The following is a 20,872-nucleotide window of genomic DNA, read 5'->3' on the forward strand; positions in this document are numbered from 1 at the left end:
GTAATCCCAGCACTCGGGAGGCTGAAGCAGGAGGATCATTGAGAGTTCAAGACCAGCCTGTGCTACAAAGTGAGCTCAAGGCCAGCCTGAACTGCATAGTGAGACCCTGTCTCAAACAAAAAAAAGAAGAGAGAAAGAAAAAGAATAAAGATGTATTATGAACAAAGACTAACTCCTGAGGAGGGATGTAACTATTATGTACTGTAAACACGGACATACAAAAAAATTTAAATTAAAAAAAAGATGATGTGTTTCCTCTCCTCTGCAACTTGGGGAGAAGCCGAAACTTTATACAGAGCCACCCAGGGCAGTATGCATCCCCTCTTCCCTACCCCATGGGATCTGAATCCTCAACCAGGCCATCCTTGGCATCTGACAACCGAAAGTGGCCCCATCCAATACAGGTAGCGGAAGAAGTGGGGAATACCACTCTTTGGGGGATTGTCTGGCTAAATTCTGACCTTTTGCAATCAACTGGTAGATGAAAGCGACAAACGCAGATTCCTTTTCAGCTTTTGGGGAGGTGATGTTAGGACAACTAGATTTGTGGACAAACATTTTCCCCATAACAAGATATAAGGAAGTGGAACGAAGGCTTAGAATCAGGAGTAAGGAATCACTGAACACACGCAGAGGCTCGGAGCCCACCTGTCCTCCATGCTGGGCCACACGGACATCTCATCTACCCACAGGCAGCCTCTCTGAGCGCCTGAGGCTGCGCATGAGGGGCCCCTCAGCAGCACGTTAGTGAGGACAAGGGACAACCCCAGCCTGGGAGATGAAAGGGATGAAGACCACGGCAAAGCTCACCAAGCCACGGCAAGCAGTGTGCCCCACCTTCCACAGGTGCCCACCCCTGCTGAGTCTCACCACAGGCCTGGCACCAGGCCAGCCCAGCCCAGCAAGCTGCTTCCATCCCGGGGTTCAGCTTAGCAGGCGACAGCTTTCAGACTAACCATTATTTCTTACTGTTTGTACTGACCACCATGTAAGTACCTCTCCTTGATGGATGAAGGAATAACGGTATTGAACTGTATAAAGCACCAGTGTCAGCCACAGCCTTACACTTTTTAGAAAAGAAACTGCTAAATGCAAACATTTTCTGCTTTTCCTAACTGAAAATAAGCTATGATCATGTATATTTAAATGGGGTAAAGCACACTGACTTCCCTCATTAAGCAAAACACAATGATATTTATATGTGTTAATGATGCTAGGGAAAACAACAGAATAAAAAAAAAACAGGCTGGCCTGAAATTAATGTAATGATACTTTTCAAGAAGTCACTTATGTTGCTTTTGGGGCCAAACACACAGCCAACAAAATATTAAGAATGTCTTCCTTTTTTTTTTTTGGTTTTTCTCCGGTACCGGGAACCGAACTCAGGCGCTTTGCCTCTGAGCTAAATCCCCAGCCCCAAGAATGTCTTCCTTGAGATGAAGCCAAGATCACCAAACCGACAGCTGTCCCAAGGGAGGCAGTTCCTTCATCAGAAATGGAAAAGGGTGCCTGTTTCTAAGTCCTTCACCCACAGAGCACTATGTGTAAGTCCCCGTGTCATCTCTCCTGTCTCCAAGCAGCCTCGACATAGAAGCCCGGTCAGAGAGGCTCCCTGGGACTGCCCCAGAGGCCCTGTGTGCGTCTTATGTGCATACCCTGTCCCCTGGAGGGTGGGTAAACAGGTCTCACTGCCTTCAGTACCCATTTCTGGGGCAATCTGCACTTTCCTACAAATGGTCTTCTGTATAGTTATTCTTGCTGAATTGCAAACAATATGGAGACTTCCATAAATCAAGTCTACTGAATCTCCTCTACTGTCGATAAAAAGAGAGTGTTCCCATTAGGGGGAAAAACAGCGCCAGTAGACAGGGACATAAAAACATGCTTTCCTTCGGCTGAAATTACTCAGCCCTGGGAACGCCCTGGTTACCTGGATGAGACTGTATCACACAACATCACACCTGGGAAAAACAGCCATATTCGGGGCGGGCGTTCTTCAGGGCTGCAGATAGGGATGTGGGCAGTTGGAGATAAGGACATATCTGATCTAAGTGTGAAAAATATTTTTATTGCTCTGGGAATAGTCACTGTTAACTGAATGCAACAACAAAAAGGGGCGAAAAGAGCATGCAGACCCGAGGGAATTACCAAATCAATTAACAAGTAATTCAGGAACTAATTTCTATATTGCCTCTTAGCACAAAATTGTATCTTTAATTTCTCCTGCAATAAGCATCTCCGTGATGGTCCTAACACACACTGGCGCTGTAAATGAGTTTACAAGTATCTCTTTTTGATTGGCTATACAACATTATTTCTTCACAGTTCAATGCTACTGTAGCCAAGTGCTCTGAAATATTTAATTATACTGGTAGCTACCAGTTACCAATTTGCAAGACCCACAGTGAGTACAGTACATTTTAAAGAACTAGTAATCAACTAATTAAAACCACAGTGAATTCCAGCTACTCCAATTACAAACAACTGCTGTCGGATGCGTTTACAGGATGTTTGCACGAGGAGGGGAGGTCTCTGCAGCAGGCCTAACCGCAGCCCGAGCAGGGAAGCCGCCCACCACAGACTCTGTGCGCCAGTGCGGTTTAGGAAGCGCTTCTCCAGGTGTCCAGGGGGCCGGCCTAGGCCTGAGTTTGTAATGTGAGTGCTGAGTTACACTGGGCGCTCAGCAGATGCAGCCATTCGGTGCCAAGGCCACAGGTTTTGGGAACAGGCAGACCTAGTGTTGAGTTGTCAGCCTCGCTGTTCTTACTTTAAAATAGAAAGAACAATGTAACCTCACCTTACAGCGTTCCAGGGGACCCGTGAGCCTGCTGGATAAACGCGTGCCAACAACGGGCACCCTTAGGAGCCAGATCTTTGCAGTGGTGATGCTCTGGAATGATTCCCTTCCCCAGACAGTGTGGCACTTAAAGATTCAGTTTAGAAAGACTGACCAGTCACAATTCAATCAAAACATGCTGTGTCAAACAGTCAACAAATGCTGGTGCTTCTCCTTAAAAAAAAAAAAAAAAAAAGCACGGGGAAGAGTCACACGCCCGCCCAGGAGGAGAGGTGGTGTTCACGGGAAGGATGCAGGGACGGGTCCTCATCGACACCGCAAGGACCCGCAGCACCTCCCACCTCTTCCCGGACTGCTTCCCATGTGCAAACGAGGGTTCCATCTGGCTTCGCAAAGGCCTAGCTGTGGTGACTGGATGCTGTAATTCCAACGGGGCTGCAGAGGACAGCATCAGGTTATTTGGAGAAAAATGGGGAGCAGCAGGGAGAAGAAATCTTAACGAATTTGCATTCGTGAACATATACTCGTATAGCTACATATTACATAAATGTATGCACAAATGCATACCTATGTACAGGTCAAAGTAGAGTGAGTGTTTAAATTTTTAAAAATTACAGTAAAAGACATATTGTAGTGAATCTGCCTCCAAGTCCTCCCCCTGTCTTTGAACACACTGACCCCACCGTTCCTGTCTCTTTCTGATGCAGTTCCGAAAGTCCTTTGTCAGGTCTTCATGAGGTGTGATAAAAAACACAGGAAATGCCACCGCCCAGCGCCATCCAACGGAAAGGCAGGCTCGCAGAAACACAGCGCTGTCTGATCAGGCGCTGTGTGGCTGCCAGCTCCTCTCCAGAGTCAGAAGGACCCTGCAGGGAAAGGTTTTGAGTCGATTCAGGACACTGAGGCAACCGTGACAACGCAACTAAAGACACTCAAGAAAGAAGACATCCAGAGCTGCTCCCGAAGTGGCGAGAAAGATGAGTGTGTTCAAAGCAAGCGGTGCACTCTGACAGGGATTCATGGCAATGTCTTTTACTGTAATAAATTTTTAGAAATTTAAACATCATATTTTCTTAATCACACCTCATATATTCTTTATTCTCTGGGAAATTACTTAAGAAAAGTATGTCTCATCCCAAATGATAGAATTTTTAATTCCAATCCAAAAAATATAAGCTAGATCCTAACACACTGGGCTGGGGCAGCCCCTCTGAGAAGCAGCTTCCTGCTCTGCCAGACCTGCTGTTTGCTAAACAAGGCCCTGGTCCCTGGGCTCCGCTCCTACCTGATCTACCTGGGAGGCCCAGCAGCTTGCACCTCTGGGGTACACTACCTCTTCTCTACAGCCTCAGCCTTCTCTCCACTACAGGAGGGTCCAGCAAGAACTGAAGTGAAGGTTTGCTCATAGGAAATCAATGGAAGATCACGTAAAGCGCCCGATCATGTAAAACAAAACACCACCACAATTAGGCTCTGAGATATTTCTGAGTTGCATCTATAACTTCATTAAAAGGCTTTTATTACCTGATCAATATTTTTAAAATACTAGGTTTTCTGTATAACAGTTACTAAATTCCCCATGTAAAAAAGGGGAATCAGTTCTATTAAAGACACCTATGTGCGAGCACGCATGCACACATACACAGGGTGTTTGAGAGATTTTACAATAAGGAAGTCACTTTCAACTTTTTAAATCTACTTATCATTAAATAAATGTCATCACTATCTGCAGCAAAGGGCAAAGTAATAACTTTCCACGGAGAAATCCGAACAACCTCACCTTATCCAAATGACCAAGGTGAAGGCCACCCGGAGCATGAAAGGTAGATAACATGTACCACAACTTGTCAGAAAGAGTTCCTACGGTATTCCCACCAGAAAAGCATATCCTTCATTTGTTCATGAAAAAACACCAGCCAAGAGAAAAGCATTAGAAAACAAAACAGGCCAGCTGCGGTGGTACATACCTATAACCCCAGCATTTGGGAGGCTCAGGCAGGACAATTGCTGCAAGTTTGAGGTCAGACTGGGCTACACAGTGAGACCCTGTCTCAAAAATACAAAACAAAACTCTGAGGCACTTTCCTAAAAGAGTGACCAGGTCATGAGAGGTAACAAAGACAGAGGAATTGTCCCAGAGTGGAGGTGATCAGCCACATAAAACAATTACATGGAGGAAGAAGGTGAACTGAATCATGAGATTACAAAAGAGTGTTACAATGAGAACTGGAGAAATTTGGATGTGTCCTAGAGATAGCTGCATTACCAGCACTGCACCGATACTAATTACCTGGTTTTGTAAGTGTACGAGGGTTATATTAAAGTGCTCCCAAACAGGAAGGTGGATAAAGCTATATAAAGACTTGAGCGTCCTATTCTTTTGTAACGTTTGAATCTAAACTTCTTTCAAAACAAAAAGTTAAAAACGTTAAAGTTCTCACCCTGGGTCAACTGCTTGTGTCCCCATTTATCCCATTTTAAACCAAGTGTGGGTACATTTTCATATGTAAATAAAATAGTTTTATGTTTTCAATTATGATTTCATAAACACTTTTCATCTCTTTACAGAGTCTTCAAATTGATCGTGCTACTGGCTGGGCCTACCAGCGTGATCCAGTTGGCAGCCACAAATTTAGCTTCTTATTTGTTAGACATTGGTAGCTCCCAGAATTTTAATATTATGAGCAACTCATTATGAGCTTTATTTTTTTATACTTAAGGTTTTTCTTCCTTCCTCCTATTGAACTATGTGTTTGAGATAAATTTCTAGGAGAGAGATGATTAGGGTAAAATGAATCAAAATTTCATCTTCTTTCTAGAAGTGTTACTACTACAATCCCTTCCAAGAGGACCGGGCTGGCTTTCGGTGGCACAGCAGTGCATTTCTAAAACATCATTTTTCTTCGTTTTTTGACTTGGATTTTATCAACTTTTGTATGATAAACAGATGTCTCAAGGTCTTACATTTCTGTTACTTTGGATATGCGCAGTAAGAGGTCAAATATCCACCTATATTTATTTATTTGCCTCTTGGCTTTTTTCATTTTCAAATCATCTCTTCCAACACTGCTCTTTTATCTACTAGTGTTTCTGTGTAGCTGGTCCGAAATTTACAAATGTAATTTCAACAAACATACTGTTGTTTGTAGGACTGCTACCATCATCAGTGGTTAATGCAGGCCAAACAATGGGCAAAAACCTGGCAACTACAAAAACAGTCCAGACCTACTATGATTGTAAGTTTAACAGAAACATTATGAATGAACAAAATTATGAGCATGGAGACATTTATTTATATGAATTTTCTTCCATAAGAATATGGAGAAGTAAAGAACATTTAGAAGAAATCAGTATTCCGAAATGATTTTGGATCATTGATGAAAGTTTTATTCTTTCAAAATAAAAAAAAAGAGTAATCACTTTTGAGTAACCCAGATATAGCATCTCAGGTACATGAAACACAGTTAAATTTAGAGAATGAATTAAAAATTGTACTGCTCCTTAAAGTATACTTTTATGCAGTATCAAACTTCTCCGATAACATAATTTTTGGGGGGTGAAGGACTAGAGATTACAGTGACAGTCTTCACACCAAGGAGCGTCCCCAGCACCCGAAATGTGCCCTGAATAAAGCTTCAAAACCTCCTGTTGTCCAGGTGCCGGCTAGCAGGTGCTAGGTACAGAGAGCCCTTCCCAGTCCTTGTTGCAGCCCAGGAAGTTTATATTTGTGATCCCATGGAAAGTTATTGGAATTCTAGCGAGTTAATTCCAATCTATCACTTTTAGTGCAACCCATGGTGAGAATAAACACACAAAGGCATATTTGTGGTTATGGGGAGCCCAGGGGTCCTAAGTCCAGCCATGATGATGGCCATCAGGAACAAAGGCCTCGACCCAGGCGAGAACCGGGTTTTATTCATTCATGAAGAAGGGAGTGGCTTGCGGATGAGTGACCTGAGAGAGTGGCGGGAAGCAGGTGAGCGCCCTGAGCTGGGCTAGGTAGGAGGCCTGAAATTGCCTCTGCAAATGCAGAGAAGGATATGCAGAAAGAGAAATCTGCATAACACAATTGAGATAGTATCTAATGTTCTGGAGGTGGTGCTTCAGCTCTGATGTGTAATGTCTGAAGCCCCAGGAAGTGATAGCCTCTATCACAAGGCTCAATCCCAGCAGACAGCATGGAGCATTGGCTCACACATCCCGCCTCATCCCGGCTCACTGGAGTGAGCAATGGGAGTCCAGGGAAACACACCTGCCATCTCCAAAGACTACCATCAGCATCTCGGCTGGACCAATATGCACTGTTTAAAGCCAGTTGAAGAGATAAGGAAAAGTCCCAGCCAGCTCTAGACATATCAGTACATGGAAATAGGGCCAGGCTCAGCCAAAACGGAGGCAATTGCTCCTCTTTCAAGGAGAATCACCCAGGTGTCCTCCACACTAGGGTCACAGTGTCCTCCTGTGCCCCAGAGGGGAGGCTTTGAGTGCTTACAAGGTGCGATCAACATAGCAAAGGTCTATTAATTTTTCATTTATGATAATGAAGACACCCTGCCATGAATCGCCCTCAAAACCCTCCCCCTCACCTCGAACACACTCATCCCATTGTTCGTGCCACTTTCTGAAGCAGTTCTGGAAGTGCCCTTGTGTCATTAGGAGGTTTGATCAGAAATACAGTGAATGCTGCCACCAAGGGCCAGCTCACAAAAAGGCAGGATCGTGCGGACATCACAGTGGGTCTTTACCCACTGTGTTCACCGTGTGACTTCCAGGGTGACACAGGATATAGAGGCAGCCATGACGGCACAACAAAGAGCACCCAGGGAAGGGGACTCCAGAGCTGCTTCAGAAAGTGGCAGGAACAATGGGATGAGCGTGTTTGGAGAGAGGGGGAGGGTTTTGGGGGGATTCGTAGCAATGGCAATATGTCTGTTTCTGTAATAATTTAAAAAAACAAACACCATATATTTTCATCACTCCTCATATGTCTGATCTGACACAGAAGGCAGTCACGTTCAGCACCAACCGAATCCGGGACAAAAGCAAGCACAAAGACTTTTCTACAACCCACCACAGAAGTCTCCTAGAGCCTCCCAGACTTCAATCCAGCTCCTCCACTTTTAACTCTGCAACCTGGGCCTTAGGCCTTTCCTCTCCAGCTTTGGACTCCACACAAGAGGGCAGCAAGCTGTGCCGAGGGTATGGGCGACAGGAGCCGCAACTGCATGTCTTGTGCCAGCAGGGCGGTGGACCTCGGTGGTGCTTCAGGCTGAGGGAAATGTTGGCAGAACCATACCCGAAGGAGCACTGGTTGGTGAGGGTAGTAGGGGTGTGGCACAGCCCTCAGATGCTAAGAGTATTTTGAATGGTTTTGGGTTTACTACTCTACAAATAGAACATCAGGTCCTTCACAGGAAACGCAGGCAACTACCAATATGACCCCCACGCACACAAAGTGCCCCATGCCGATAGCATTCCGGTAGGGTTCTGCTTCTATACTTAGAGCTGTCAGCTTCCATGATGTGAGAAATGGAGGTCTTGGACTCAGACCTTAGCCATCAGTGAGCCAGGTAAAAACAAACTTCCTCAGGGAGTTGGAGGAAAGCTAAGTGTGCTTCAGTCACTCCAAAAAAACCTGATGGAAACAGCCCAGGAAGAGTGGTGGAGATGACGGCGCCCTCTCTAGCATCCGCCTTGCAGGGACAGGACGAGCGCATGCCGGGGCCCGGAACGCACGGCCTTCTCCAGCAGTGCTGTGCTCAGCTGGGCTCTGGGGCCAGGGTTCGGTCTGCAGCATGCCGAGGACTCAGCGAGCTCCATCACTGCTGTTTCCAAACAAATATGACATCTGCCTGCCAGGGTGAGACTTCCTGCAGGCAAGGGGATGCCAGGGACCCCCCCGCTTGCTGGAGAACAAAACCAGCCTGAGAGAAGTGCTAACCTACAGCCTGTGCTTTCTTTTGGTTTCTCTGACTGCTAGGTATTCTCGGTAATTATACCATTTATTCTTTACATCAGCAGAAGAGGAAAGTATTAATCCAAATTTGTACATGATGAGGTTTAATCTTAGGTTAAGTAAGATGATCGGGAGGCTGTAAGATCGCAGGTACAGAGGTGTAAGATCTTACGTACAGGAAAACCTTGGTCCAGGAGCACAATTTGTTCTGGAAACATGCTTGTGATCCAAAGCACTTATATGTCAAAGAGAACTACCCCATAAGAATTGATGGGAACTCATGATTCATTCCAAAACCCAAATGTAGTCATACGAAAATGATTACAATATTGTAATACAATACAAAATAATAAAGAAAATGCCAAATATAAGGAAAAATAAACAAGTTAACCTGCACTTACCTTTGAAACCCTGTGTGGCTGGTGTGAGGGAGACAAGAGGGAGGAGGGTTACTGTGTGAGATGACTTTCACTATCACTAATGAATCATTGCTATTTATTAGCAGCTCGGTGGAATCGTTTTCTTCTCACGCAGCCTTAACAAGGAACCTATCCAATGACACTTGCTTCTGCCTCCTTTGGAGAATTTCACAGAAATCCTGTGAAATCCTTTTCTACAGAATTTTGCACTGTTTCCCACATTTACACACCTCCCTCATCTCACAGGAAGTGAGGGATTCTGCCACCTTTTTATCCTTCTCTGTGGGGGAGATCGGCTCAACAACCTCTCACTGCTGCTCACAAGGCAGAACCACTAGCGCATCGGTGTCAGCTCCTGGCCACACTCCTCTGCAAGCTCATGAAGGTCTTCCTCATTCACTTCGAAGCCTACGGTCTTCTCCAAGGACACAATTTCATGGGCAACCAGCAGCTCCTGCTGACAAGCAAGTTCCTCTGGGTTGTGTCCGAGAGTGCAGTCAGGCCACAGTTTCGACTGAGCAGAATTGAGGGTCCTCTTGATGACCCCATCCCATGATCTTGAGGTGGTTCACGACGCAGAAGTGACTTCCCCAAAACTCTCAGAAGGTAAGGTTTGCTCCTTGGGTCACCCTGAAGTATTGCTGAAATAGTGCTTTGCTGTAAAGCCTTTTAAAGTCTGAAACCTTCTGCTCATGCACAGATTGGAGGATTGCAGTGGTGTTGGGAGGAAGGCGCCAGACCTTCATGAACTCCAGTTCCTCTGGTGAGTCGTCAAATCCTGGAGGATGGGCACGAGCATTCACCACAACTAGCGAGACTCAGAGTGGCAGACTCTTTTCTAAAAGTTGTTTTTTCACTGAAGGACTGAAGACCTTGTCGATCCAATCAACAAACAAGATAGAAATGACCCAAGCCTTGCTGTTGGACCTCCACGTGGCATTTAACTGGCTCTTCACCTTGCATTTTTGGAAGGTTCATGGATTCTCGGAATGACACATGAGCAGGGGCTTGACTTTCAAATCCTTACTGGCATTACTATAAAACAAGAGGGTGAGACAGACGGTCTTTCATTGTATTCTCTTCTTCTGTAATGTAGGTTCTCTTTGGCATCTTCTTCCCAAAAAGCACCACCTGATCACAATTAAAAACTTGCTCTGGCAGGGAACACTTGGAAACCACGAACTTCTGGAACTCAGCAGTGAATTCCTCAGCTGCCTTAGCGTCCAATCCTGCAGCCTCTCTGAGCCTCAAACAGTATGGATGCTGCTTCTCCTCTTCAAGTTGTCAAACCGTCCTGCTTGCCTTGAAGCCTTCTTCATTTTCTGTTGATGTATCACTCAGCTGACTTACGAGGTTGGTGTACCTCTGAGGTCTTCGCCCTCTCGCAGGTAACACTCTCCGTCCCAGTTTCATCAGCTAGCTGCTTCTCATTTACCCAAACCAGAAGCAACTTTTCAGCATTTTCCAGAACACGGGGCCCTTGCTTTGGCTCCTTTTGCTTACCCGGCCTCCTTACTTCTTCTTTAATATTCTACAAGTGGCCCACATAGACTTCTTACAAAATCTTGCAATTTTGGCCACTCACTTGTTGATGATTTCCTTCTTCCACCATAATCATCCCCGTCTTAGTGCCCTTCTTTTCAACCTTTTTCTGCATGGGGGCCACTGTACAGGCTTGCACAGATGCTGACTACAGTACAGTATTAATAAACTCTTGGGGTACACTGCATGGATTTACTCTAACTGGCAAGAAGGCAGCAGAGGAAAAGGTCTGTATCTGCAGGCAGCCTGACCTAGAATGAAGCAAACCATTCCTGAGCTTATTTTTGTATGGAAAAGCAAAGGCCTGTTCATGGGTGCTCCGAGGTGATAAAAAATACACTAGTAACAGTTGTGGGCACCTCGTATCATTCTGAAAAATCACTGTTTCCTGCCAAAAACTGTGGCCTGAGACTGTGTCCCCCAGCACGAGAGACGATCACCCACAATCCCCCAAGGGGGGAAGAACCTTCACCTCAGTTGTGATCATGTGAACTTTGGCACTGCGTACCACCAGTACTACAAGATATGGCTCATTTGTGAAGTTAAAATTTATTAGAAATGTTTGCTTGTCTCCTGGAACACTGGCAGAGTAAGTTACTCACAATCCAAGGTTTTACTGTACTGTTCGGTGAAGAGCTGAACTGAACCTAGGAATTTTGGGAAATGGCTGGATATTCAACTGGTCCAGGCCTTTTCATGCGCTAGGTCCCAGAGACAGACTATCAACCCTAGTCTGGGGCCCGTCCTTTCAGGATGCCACAGCAAAACAGCCTGGGCTTGGTGGCTTAAGCAACAGAAAGTGATTCTTCCAGCTCTGGAAGCCAAAGGGAGGGTCTAAGGTCAGGATGCCAGGTGCTCTGCACTGCTCTCCTTGAGCCTGCTCGCATGGCTGACAGGGTGTCCATAAGAGGGTTCCGGATCAGGAAGCAGTGAGTGACGCAGAAATGAGGTAAGATTTAATCATGTCCCAGGAGACCCCTGCTTCCATGTGGAAGCTGCTTTGTGCGTGAAGCCTGGTAGGAGCTGCGTTTTAAGATTGGGCGGGAGGGCTCCTGAGTCGGCACAGGGTCTGTGCTCCTGGTACAGGATGAGGTAAAGATCTGTCTGGGCATTATCTTTTATGCCCAGGATAAATTCACAAAAGCACATGGCATCATGGGCATTATCCTCTCTATCTACCCACCTACCTTCCTTTCTGGGGAGGCCAAAAGGGGAGCCGTGCTTAAGATAAACTCTGGTGCTGGGCATTGGGACACACACCTGTAACCCTAGTACTCCTGGAGGCTGAAGCAACATAGCAAAACCTTGCGTCAAATTAAAAAATAAGGCTCCGTGCAAATGCCCTGAATTCAATCCCCAGTACAGCAAAAATGAACAGCTCAGATAAACCCTATGACTGTGGGCAGCTGCAGAATGAACATGCCTTTCCTGCACATTCTCCTCCCTTCCCTCCCTCCTTTCTCCTTCTTCCCTTCCTTCCTTCCATTTCTTTCTTGTTGAGACAGGGACTTGCTATGCAGTTAGGCTGGTCTTGAACTCACGGCAATTCTCCTATCTCAGCCTCCTGAGTGGTGCGATTACAGGTGTGCACTATCAAGTCTGATGAGGAGGGCTGCTCTTCAAATCCAACCTAGGGGTCTTAATAGGACTGAAATCTCCGAACAGTGATGGAATGCACGGTGTCTGGGGGGCCTACGTGTGTCACGGCAGAACGTGATCTGTCGTCATACTTCCAATAGTCGTGGAGAGGCAGGTTGGAGAAATGCAGCAGCAGGCGAGGGGCGTCGCTATGGGGCCGTCAGAGAGAGTCCTTGCTCGTACTGGGGCGGAAGTGATTTCACCAGGCGACAGAACCTTAGCGGCCACCACTGCACACATGGCCACGGCTTCTGAGCGTCGTAACGCAGGGCAGGGCGGGAGCTGTGACAATGTAGGCCGGCACAATGGAGTGCCCAGGGCAGCATCTGAGCGGTGTACGTCTCCCGTCTGGCACACACAGCCTCCTACAACAGGTCTTCAGGTTCCCAAACACACTGGACAGGAGTGGCCTTACCTTGCAGCACCAGGAAGGTCCATGACAGAAGCACGTTACAGATGGCCCTCAGGGTCTCGCGGGGCTGTGCTCCCAGCCTCCTCTGCTGCCAACCTGCTGGAGCTGTGTCGGAGGCCCCGTCTGCAGCGGGACCCTCTGGAGGCAGGAAGGATAGACTCCTGCGGGTGGGACCCTCTCCAACGAGACAGAGGCCCTCCCGAGAGGAGGAGAGACACCGGGAACACACGTGGAGTAGCAGTCACAGACGGACACGGCGGAAACAGGGGGCCTCACCAGGAACCGCCCTGCCCGGGACCTGGTCTCACAATCCCCGTCTCTACAGCTGAGGGGTATAATCGGCACCAAGGCGTGGGTGTGCGTTATGCTAGCACACGCTCCAGCCAACTGTGCTGCTACAAGGCAAATGACAGCCCCTCGGGGGCATGGCTTCAGTCCTCAGGGAAAGCGGGGCAGGGTGCTCCGCAGGCAAGAGGAAGGCAGCGTGGGGCCCCAGCAGAGTCACCAGCATTCAGTACGGGGTCTGTGAGCCTTGGCTGTGAACAGTACCCTGACAGGTCATAACCACCCACCGCTAAGCCCTGGGGAGACTCTGGGAATGATGCGGGCACTGGAGCAGAGGACACTGGGAACGGTGGTGCAGGACTCTGGGAAGGTGAGGTAGGAGCACCGCAAGTTTGAAGCCAGCCTCAGCAACTTAGGCTAGACCCTACCTAAAATCATACATATATACATACATACATACGTGGATGCAGCTTAGAGCAAAAGGCCCAGGTCCAGCCCCCGACACCAAAAAAGAAAAACAAAGAGAGGGAGGGGAAGCCGGGTACAGGGCCACAGCCGATGAGAGGAGAAACCCCTCTGGCCACCCCGGGGACCCCTGTGCTGGATGTCCCTGCACGTAGCACTGCTTTTCAGGCAACTCCGCAGGCTCCCCACACTGACGGGGACAGAGGTGCCGGTGCAGGAGGCCAGCACTGTGGCAAACGGGCCTCGGCCTTGCAGCCCTGCTCGCTGTGCCCATGCTGCCCCCATCACCGCCAGGTCCAGCAGGGCGGAGCTGCACAAGATGCAGGGCTTTCTGGAGTCCTGTGCTCCCCTGGGCCGGGGCAGGAGGCAGCAGCAGCCCGCCCCACGGAGGCCGCTCAGGGAGAGGCAGTCCTGCCCGGGTCCCTCTGTGCGCTGCCGGCAGGAAGAGCCCACTGCGGCTGCCTCTCTCCCCGGCGCGGAGAAGCTCCAGGCCTGTCTTCCCGTTTGCTTCCCCCGGCCCAGCGCCGGCAGTGCCTGACTGTCCAGCAATGTCAGAGGCGCGCCATTAGCGCCCTCTGTGCTGCCCATGCCATACCATGCGCCCCCTCGAGCCGAGGGGGACCAGGAAACACAGGTCAGTGGCCTGCGGCCGTCTGGCTGGGGATTAACTCCGCAGGCGGCTTTCACTTCGGCAGCAAACACCGCTCTCTATGGAGAACCAAAACCGGGCACAGCTTCAGGACAGTTCAAGGCCCGGGGTGGTGTGCCAGGAGCGCTCCATACCAGGGTTTCCGGTGGTGGCCAAGAAACAGCTGCTCCTAGACTAGGCTGACTGCGCTGTCAGGGTGGCCACGACCTCTGGGTTTAAGGTCAAACTTAAGACTTTAAGAAAGTTTACAGAGACATTCTGGCCCCGTGGTGGGCATACCCTTTGAGCACCACAAAAGCAAGCACGCCACATCGTGGGCCTGTGGCAGGACCTCGTGGGCCCCAGAGCCAGGAAACTGGCTCAAAGACGCCAAGCGCGGGTGGCTCTGGAGGGCGTGGCCTCAGCACACGCCCACCACAGCTGTGCTGGGACTCACAGCTCCCCACACACCTCTCTGCCTGCATTTCTCAGTATGGAGATCTGTTTCCCCAAGAGTCAAACAGTGGATCGAAGGACAAGTCCAAGACTTCCGAAAGTGGCAGGGGGACGCGGTGCTCTGCCTGGAGTGTCTAACACCTGAGCGCGAGTCCTGCCAGCACCTAAGTTCTTCAAACAAAGCCTCCCACAGGCAGGACACTCGAGCCACAGCTGAGCTGGGCCACGGGGCACCCGGGCCGCCTGCCTGAGGCGTGGGGTTCTTCGCCAGCCGGAAGCGGACAGCGAGCGCCGGCCACTTTCCGCATTTCTGTTGCTCACCATGCTGGGAAGGTCAACACCCCCAGGGCCCAGCTCTGAGCCCCGATGGGTGGACAGCTTACACAACCATCCCGTCCCCAGGGGGAAGCAAAGACCGCCCTCCTCTCCCCTACAGAAGCAGAGCAAAGCCAGGCACATCCCGAGACCGTATACGGCTCCAGAGGTTCCGTGCGGCAGGAAGTCTTTTTGTTCACCCTCACCATCTAGAACACACGTTCAAGCATGACAAGATAAACCGATCAGGTTTTAAAAAATTCAGCTGCACACTGCTGAGCGGGAGGTGAGACCCCGCGGTCGCTGTCACACAGAGCGAGCGTCAGGGGCAGCAGAGGCTGTTCAGGTGCTGGCCAGCAGTCAGCGGAGAGGAAGAGGCCAAGGCTTATGGCTATGTGTCTGTACTCAAATATAGAGATTAAAAAATGCTAAAGAGAAAGAAAGAAAGGAGCGCACACAGCTGCCGTCCCCCAAACAGACCTCCCATCTGCCACCCACGATTTGCATGTCACCTTCTCTGGGCTCATTTGTACTTCATTAACTGCCATTGACTTAACAAGATTTATGCAAATGACACCACAGGAGCTCCCTAACTCCCACTGCAATCAAGTGATTATGTATGTACAACTCTCCACAGCAATGAAAAATTAATACGTGACAAGCCCACTTGCTGCCGAGCAGGCCTCTGGCTTTTATTTTTCTTGCTTTGCTTTTTAATTTTTATTTGAACAGACCTTATCTTGTTAGTAAGTAGAGACAGGGAACTCTCTGAACCAAATGCACCCGGGGCCCCAGAAAGGACCAAAAATGTAAGGCAGGTGCAGGTTCAAAAGACACGAACTTATGTTTTGGGAGACAAGTCATAGTCTCAATGAGAAATCTCTAATTGCGGGGAGAAAGAGATGAAGTCACCGACTACCATGATTCTGCTTGGTCCCATGCTGGGGGTAAAAGCCTTGGTTCTCAAACAAATGAGCTGTAAAACGTTCAGGGAAATGGTTAAAATGATCCACTGGCACATGTACGATCTGTACACACGAGTCAGTAATGGCGAGTACGGACCCCCACATCCGAGCCCCGAACGCCAGTGTCCCTTACAAGATTCTCGGGGGCGGGGGTGAGGAGGGGCTGGGGAGCAGAGTCTGCCATGGTCAAAGCCTCGGCCATCACTAGCTGTGTGAAGGCTATGGGTTTCTAACGCGATTCCTCTACCCAGAGGTGAAGGACCCACTGGCCGGCGCACGACTCCAGCCACAGGACCGCCTCTTGAGCGCAGGCTGACGTTGAGACACACATTCTGCTGCTTGCGGGGATGGGCAGGGATGAGAAGAGTGCTCCCAACCGCGAACAGCGCCACTGCTCCCTGGAGAAGTGTGCCGCCGCGGCACAGTCTTACGGGTTTCTTCTACTTGGGTGTCAGCTACTTCGGCCTGAGGTCAGGGTTCACATCATGTATAGCTCACAGCTTTGCTTCCAAAGCTTCCTGCAGACTTTTCGTGACTGGGCGGGGGGCCTGGTCCAGCTGTCTGGCCTAGAACACACAGCTGCTTTCTCTAGATTGTACCTGAGATAAGCGTAGCACAACCACCTCCATCGTGCAGCGCTGAGGTTAAAGGAACGAACGCTGTGTGGAGCGCACCGAAATAACAGGCTCATTCTGTAGCGACCTCTGCTCAGTGCATAAATCTGTGGGTTCCCAGGACACGTCGGGGAGGCCCTGCCGTGCTGTACCCGCCTTTCTGCTTCATGTTCACGTGCAGTCACCACACTAGGGGGTAGGAGACTCAGCTGTTCTCAAATGATCTGCGCTCTTTAGAAACAAGGGCACACACGGGCACGAAGGGGCATTGCTACCACCACCTAAGAACCTGCTCCCGACCACAGGACACGCAGGAAGGCTCTTCGAGGGTGCCCGGCCCAGTACAAACCTGAAATCCCAATTCTGTTAGAATGGAAACATTCCCTGCATATCGCCACATCTGAGTGTTTCAAGAGGCTCAGATGACCTCTGGCTCTCCCATTTCACAGAGGAGGAGCTCAAGGCCCAGAGCACCTCCCACAGAGGGTAGTGGCGGGCCAGGTGGACCCCAGGAAGGAGCTGGCCCCTGCTGCACACGGGCGAACCTTGGAGAGATAAGGAGCTCCCCGTGCCCAGTCCTCCCCAGGAAACCAGACCATGACTGATTCACAATCGAAAGCCTTCCAAGGCCTGGATGATGCTCATTTTATGCCTGGGGGTCAGCTCCTATCTGCACAGGTACTCCAAGTCTCACCTGCAAAGACAGATGAGGGCACGAAGCACGGGAGGAGCTCATGAAGTGCCTCCAAGCTGCGAGTCCCCAGTTCCCAGCGTGTGAGATGGGAACTATCTACGCTAAGCTTTAATCTTTCCCCAGGTCAACGTGCCAGCATCAGTGCTATAGACCGCAGCAAAAAAAGTTAAACAATTGTCATAAATCTAGGTGATGTAACATCGAGGACATACAGATTATACTTTAAAATTATCTTAAGTAAAGAGTCAGGTCATTAAAAACACGAGCACAGAAGAACTCGGCACAAACCTCTAAAGAACTGGTTTGATGGTGAAAACACGATGTACCACCAGCGAAGAGGCAGGCGTTTTGTTTTTAGAGAAACGCAAGGAACAGAATTTCCCGCACTGGGCCCGGTGCTCTCCCACACATCTGTCGCCTGGTATCTGAACACACACAGAGGCACCTCCCTGTCCCCTCATTACGCAGGCAGGGGTCGAAGGAGCTCAGTCCTGCAGCTGCCCAGGTGGGTGCAAGAGCTCCGTCCAGCTCCAACTCCCGTCTCACCCAAGAGCCTGTGGCCCCACCTAAGCCCTCTCCCCCATTGGCTTCCGGCTGAACGTGCCCAGCCCTCTGCTGTAGCAGCCTGCAGCCCTGTTTGTTTCAAATGGGTGAAATCTGTAATGCTGCCACCACTTGGCTGTATCTGCAGGACTTCGCCCCCTCTGCAGGTAGCCAGTGCCTGGAGTCGAGGAGGCTGGGGAACAGATCGCTCACAAGCCGTGTCCGCGGGAGGCGCAGCCTTCATCCTGCCTGCAGGCTTTGTCCCTCTCTTTTCTCAAACAGACCGCACTCTAAATCAGTTGGCTTTCTTTAACAAACTCAGAGACGACATTTCCAGAGGCCAGGGCGAGGGGCTGCACTCTTTAGTCTTATTTCTCCTCGGAAATAAAATACCCAAATACGTCACGTGTGAATGCTACCTTTTTTTTTTTCCCCCTGCAGACATGAAGTCACTCAGCATCCGGTTTCCGGGCTAATGAAATCCTATTTCAGGCTAGCAACATAGGCCAAAACAAATGCTTGAATTCGAGTCCTGTTGTGTAATGAGGAAGTTTAATTAAGGCCCCACATTACCGCTGTAAATGTTCCTTTATATAATAAGGTCTAAATGAAACTGAACCTAATCAAAGTTACAATTCCTTCATTAGCAAATTACAAACAAGAGAGAGCAGCTGACATGCAGGCTATGATTATCACAACTAATTGCCTCGTTGTCGCAGACCAGCCTGAAACAGTGTTCAGATGTCCGTCTGCGAGAGCAAATTAGGGCCACGCCGGGCCATTCCTGTGATCACAAGGGGCTCTTGTACAGCGATCTGATTTACCCCTGTCGCCTGGCGGCCAGCAGCCCAATCAAAGCCGTGCTACAAAGGCAGCCTTTGAAGCCAGCGCTGCCTGGAAGCGCACTCCATATGCAGGCGGGCAGACTGCACTTCATTAGATCTGTTTGTCCCATTTCGTCTTCTTATTCTAATGATCCTATTTTAATACTCACAGGAACCTCTTCTAATTGATGTCAAGTGAGTGACTTCTACATTCATCAACAGAGCACATCAAACAAACTCCGGAGCCAGAACCAGCATCCTCTCGGCCGACCTGAGGTGTGCGTCCAGCGCCGGGCAGGGAGGGGGACCGCGTACCTGTTTAATTGGGATGGCTCGGCCGCTCCCGATGCTGTCCGCACGGCTCTCCAGGCCTTTCTTCTCTTTGTCTGGGTCGCTCCCTTTCCGAGACTGCAAAGCAAAGCAAAGTTAGCATTTGGGGAAGGGCCACGCTAATGCAGGTGCTCTGCCTATCTGCACGCTCCCTACCAACCCGGATGCAGAAGCCACGCCTGGGACACGTGTGGGCAGGCAGACCCCCGGGAGGCTCATCCGCACTGACGCACCGATCTAGAGAGGATGCCCTATACTTTGCTCTGGACTTTTCCACTGCAAAATTATCTTTTAATTCTTTTTTAAAGAGTTCAAAATTCAATTACTAGAAACCAATGGACCATCTAAGAAAGTAACGCCCAACGAGAACACACATTTGAAAGCTGCAGTTAAGAGAGCTGGGGAAAGGGGCTCCTGGCTGCTTGTGCCAAAAACTGCCTCCATAAATGTACACATTTAATTATGTCTGAATGATTTACAAAGTCTACCACTAGCCGACTGTGTGAGCTCACAGGACACCCCCGACCAGTAGCAAGGTGTGGATAATGTTTCCTTTTATTGCTTTGGGATGGTTAGAACACAGTGATTTCTAAGTTAAATCAGCGTGCCATGCCACGACCAATAATAAAGGGGGAAATACTGAAAATCTCCCTGCAACAAAACGTCAGTGTTCCGGGAACAATGAGCAACTCCGATTGTTTGCCAAGTTCACGAGCCAGTTATCTGCAAGGGTGCGGGGCTGGTGGCCGGAGGAGGCGGGAGGGCGGCCACACGTGGCCCAGCGATGCTACCACCCAAGGCACACCTTGACCCCGGAGTGCCACACGCAAGTTCCCTCTGCTGATGGCATGAGAAAGTGTGAGCACGATGATTTTCTGACAGATTTATTTTATTATGAGAGAAAGATCTGAGACTCGTCCTCCTTAATAACGGTGCTGACGAGTGACAACTTCACTCCATTACTTTTCAATGGGAACATTACTCACGCAATATTGAAAATGGAGAAACATTTTCATGTGCTTTTCAAATCTGAGATGATATATGAAATGGATAGACCCGGTGTCCGGCGCCGCGGAGAACGGCTGATGAAATCCCGTTTCAAAGCAACGCGGGAGGGAGCGGCTGATGTTTAAAGACAGTACTGGACGGGGACGGTGGATGTCACAGGCGGGATAAAGCAAGGGCTCGTGGGGCAGGCCCCGGATTCCAGGGGCAGCTTCTGCCAGAATCAGGCTGGAGGCCGGGGAGAAGCTGCTGGGCGCTGCTCTCCCGAGCCGCAGTGGGAACTAGGACAGTTTCCTCGGGGACGAGAAACGCTCACAGCTACCGTCACCTACTCTGTGCTAGGCACTGGGGGCTCTTTTCTTTAGGACAGTAAAAGCCTGGAGAAGGATGACAGGAAACGGAACAAGTGACCAACGAGAAGCTGCCACCGTATAAAGCAAACAAACAGAATGTACCCCTCCGGGCCGGGAGGGAAGTGAACATGTTTACCAAGTCTTCAGCATGAACTTCAGCTGCAGCACGGGGGTTTGCTTTTCCCTTTCATTAACAACGTACAGCCAGAGCTACAGATTGGCTCAAATTCTCCTGTGCCACAGTTCCGGGGAAGGTGGCGCCTGAGGTTTCTAAGTGTGACACAAACTTCGGCTCACCGTGACAGACTTTTTAAAAAATTGAACTGACAAGGACCATCGATAATCCTCTGGGAATGTTATGAATTCTAAATTTCTAAATTTGGAAATCCATCTTCATTATTCTCTGTTAACCAGAATAATTAACAAAACAAACATCCAAAAAAAGTTAACATCTTCCCCAAGGCGGCACATCTGTCCCCACAGCCGCCCCTTCTCAGAGCAGGCTTCGGGTTCCACCAGAAGCAGCAAGAAAGGGCCGATGGCACCATCTGTAAACGCAGCACGCAAACGGAGAAGACCCAAACCTACACTGGGCACAGGGCGCCTACCTGTAATCCAGCACCTGGGAGGC

At 49.4% G+C, this 20,872-nt stretch overlaps 1 protein-coding gene across 8 annotated transcripts in view; it reads right to left on the minus strand.

Moving 5' to 3' along the window:
* LOC102026497 (arf-GAP with GTPase, ANK repeat and PH domain-containing protein 1) overlaps positions 1–20,872 on the minus strand; it is a gene marked incomplete at its 5' end in the record, with an annotated part of 356,403 nt that overhangs the window by 229,605 nt on the left and 105,926 nt on the right. For all 8 annotated transcript variants that reach the window (XM_005395317.2, XM_005395320.2, XM_005395319.2 and 5 more), the window contains 1 exon segment: positions 18,869–18,961. In XM_005395317.2, coding sequence (XP_005395374.1) covers positions 18,869–18,961 — 93 coding nt within the window.

This window comes from Chinchilla lanigera, unplaced genomic scaffold (genome assembly GCF_000276665.1).
Source record: "Chinchilla lanigera isolate Chin_1 unplaced genomic scaffold, ChiLan1.0 scaffold00052, whole genome shotgun sequence".
NCBI classification, from domain to species: domain Eukaryota; kingdom Metazoa; phylum Chordata; class Mammalia; order Rodentia; family Chinchillidae; genus Chinchilla; species Chinchilla lanigera.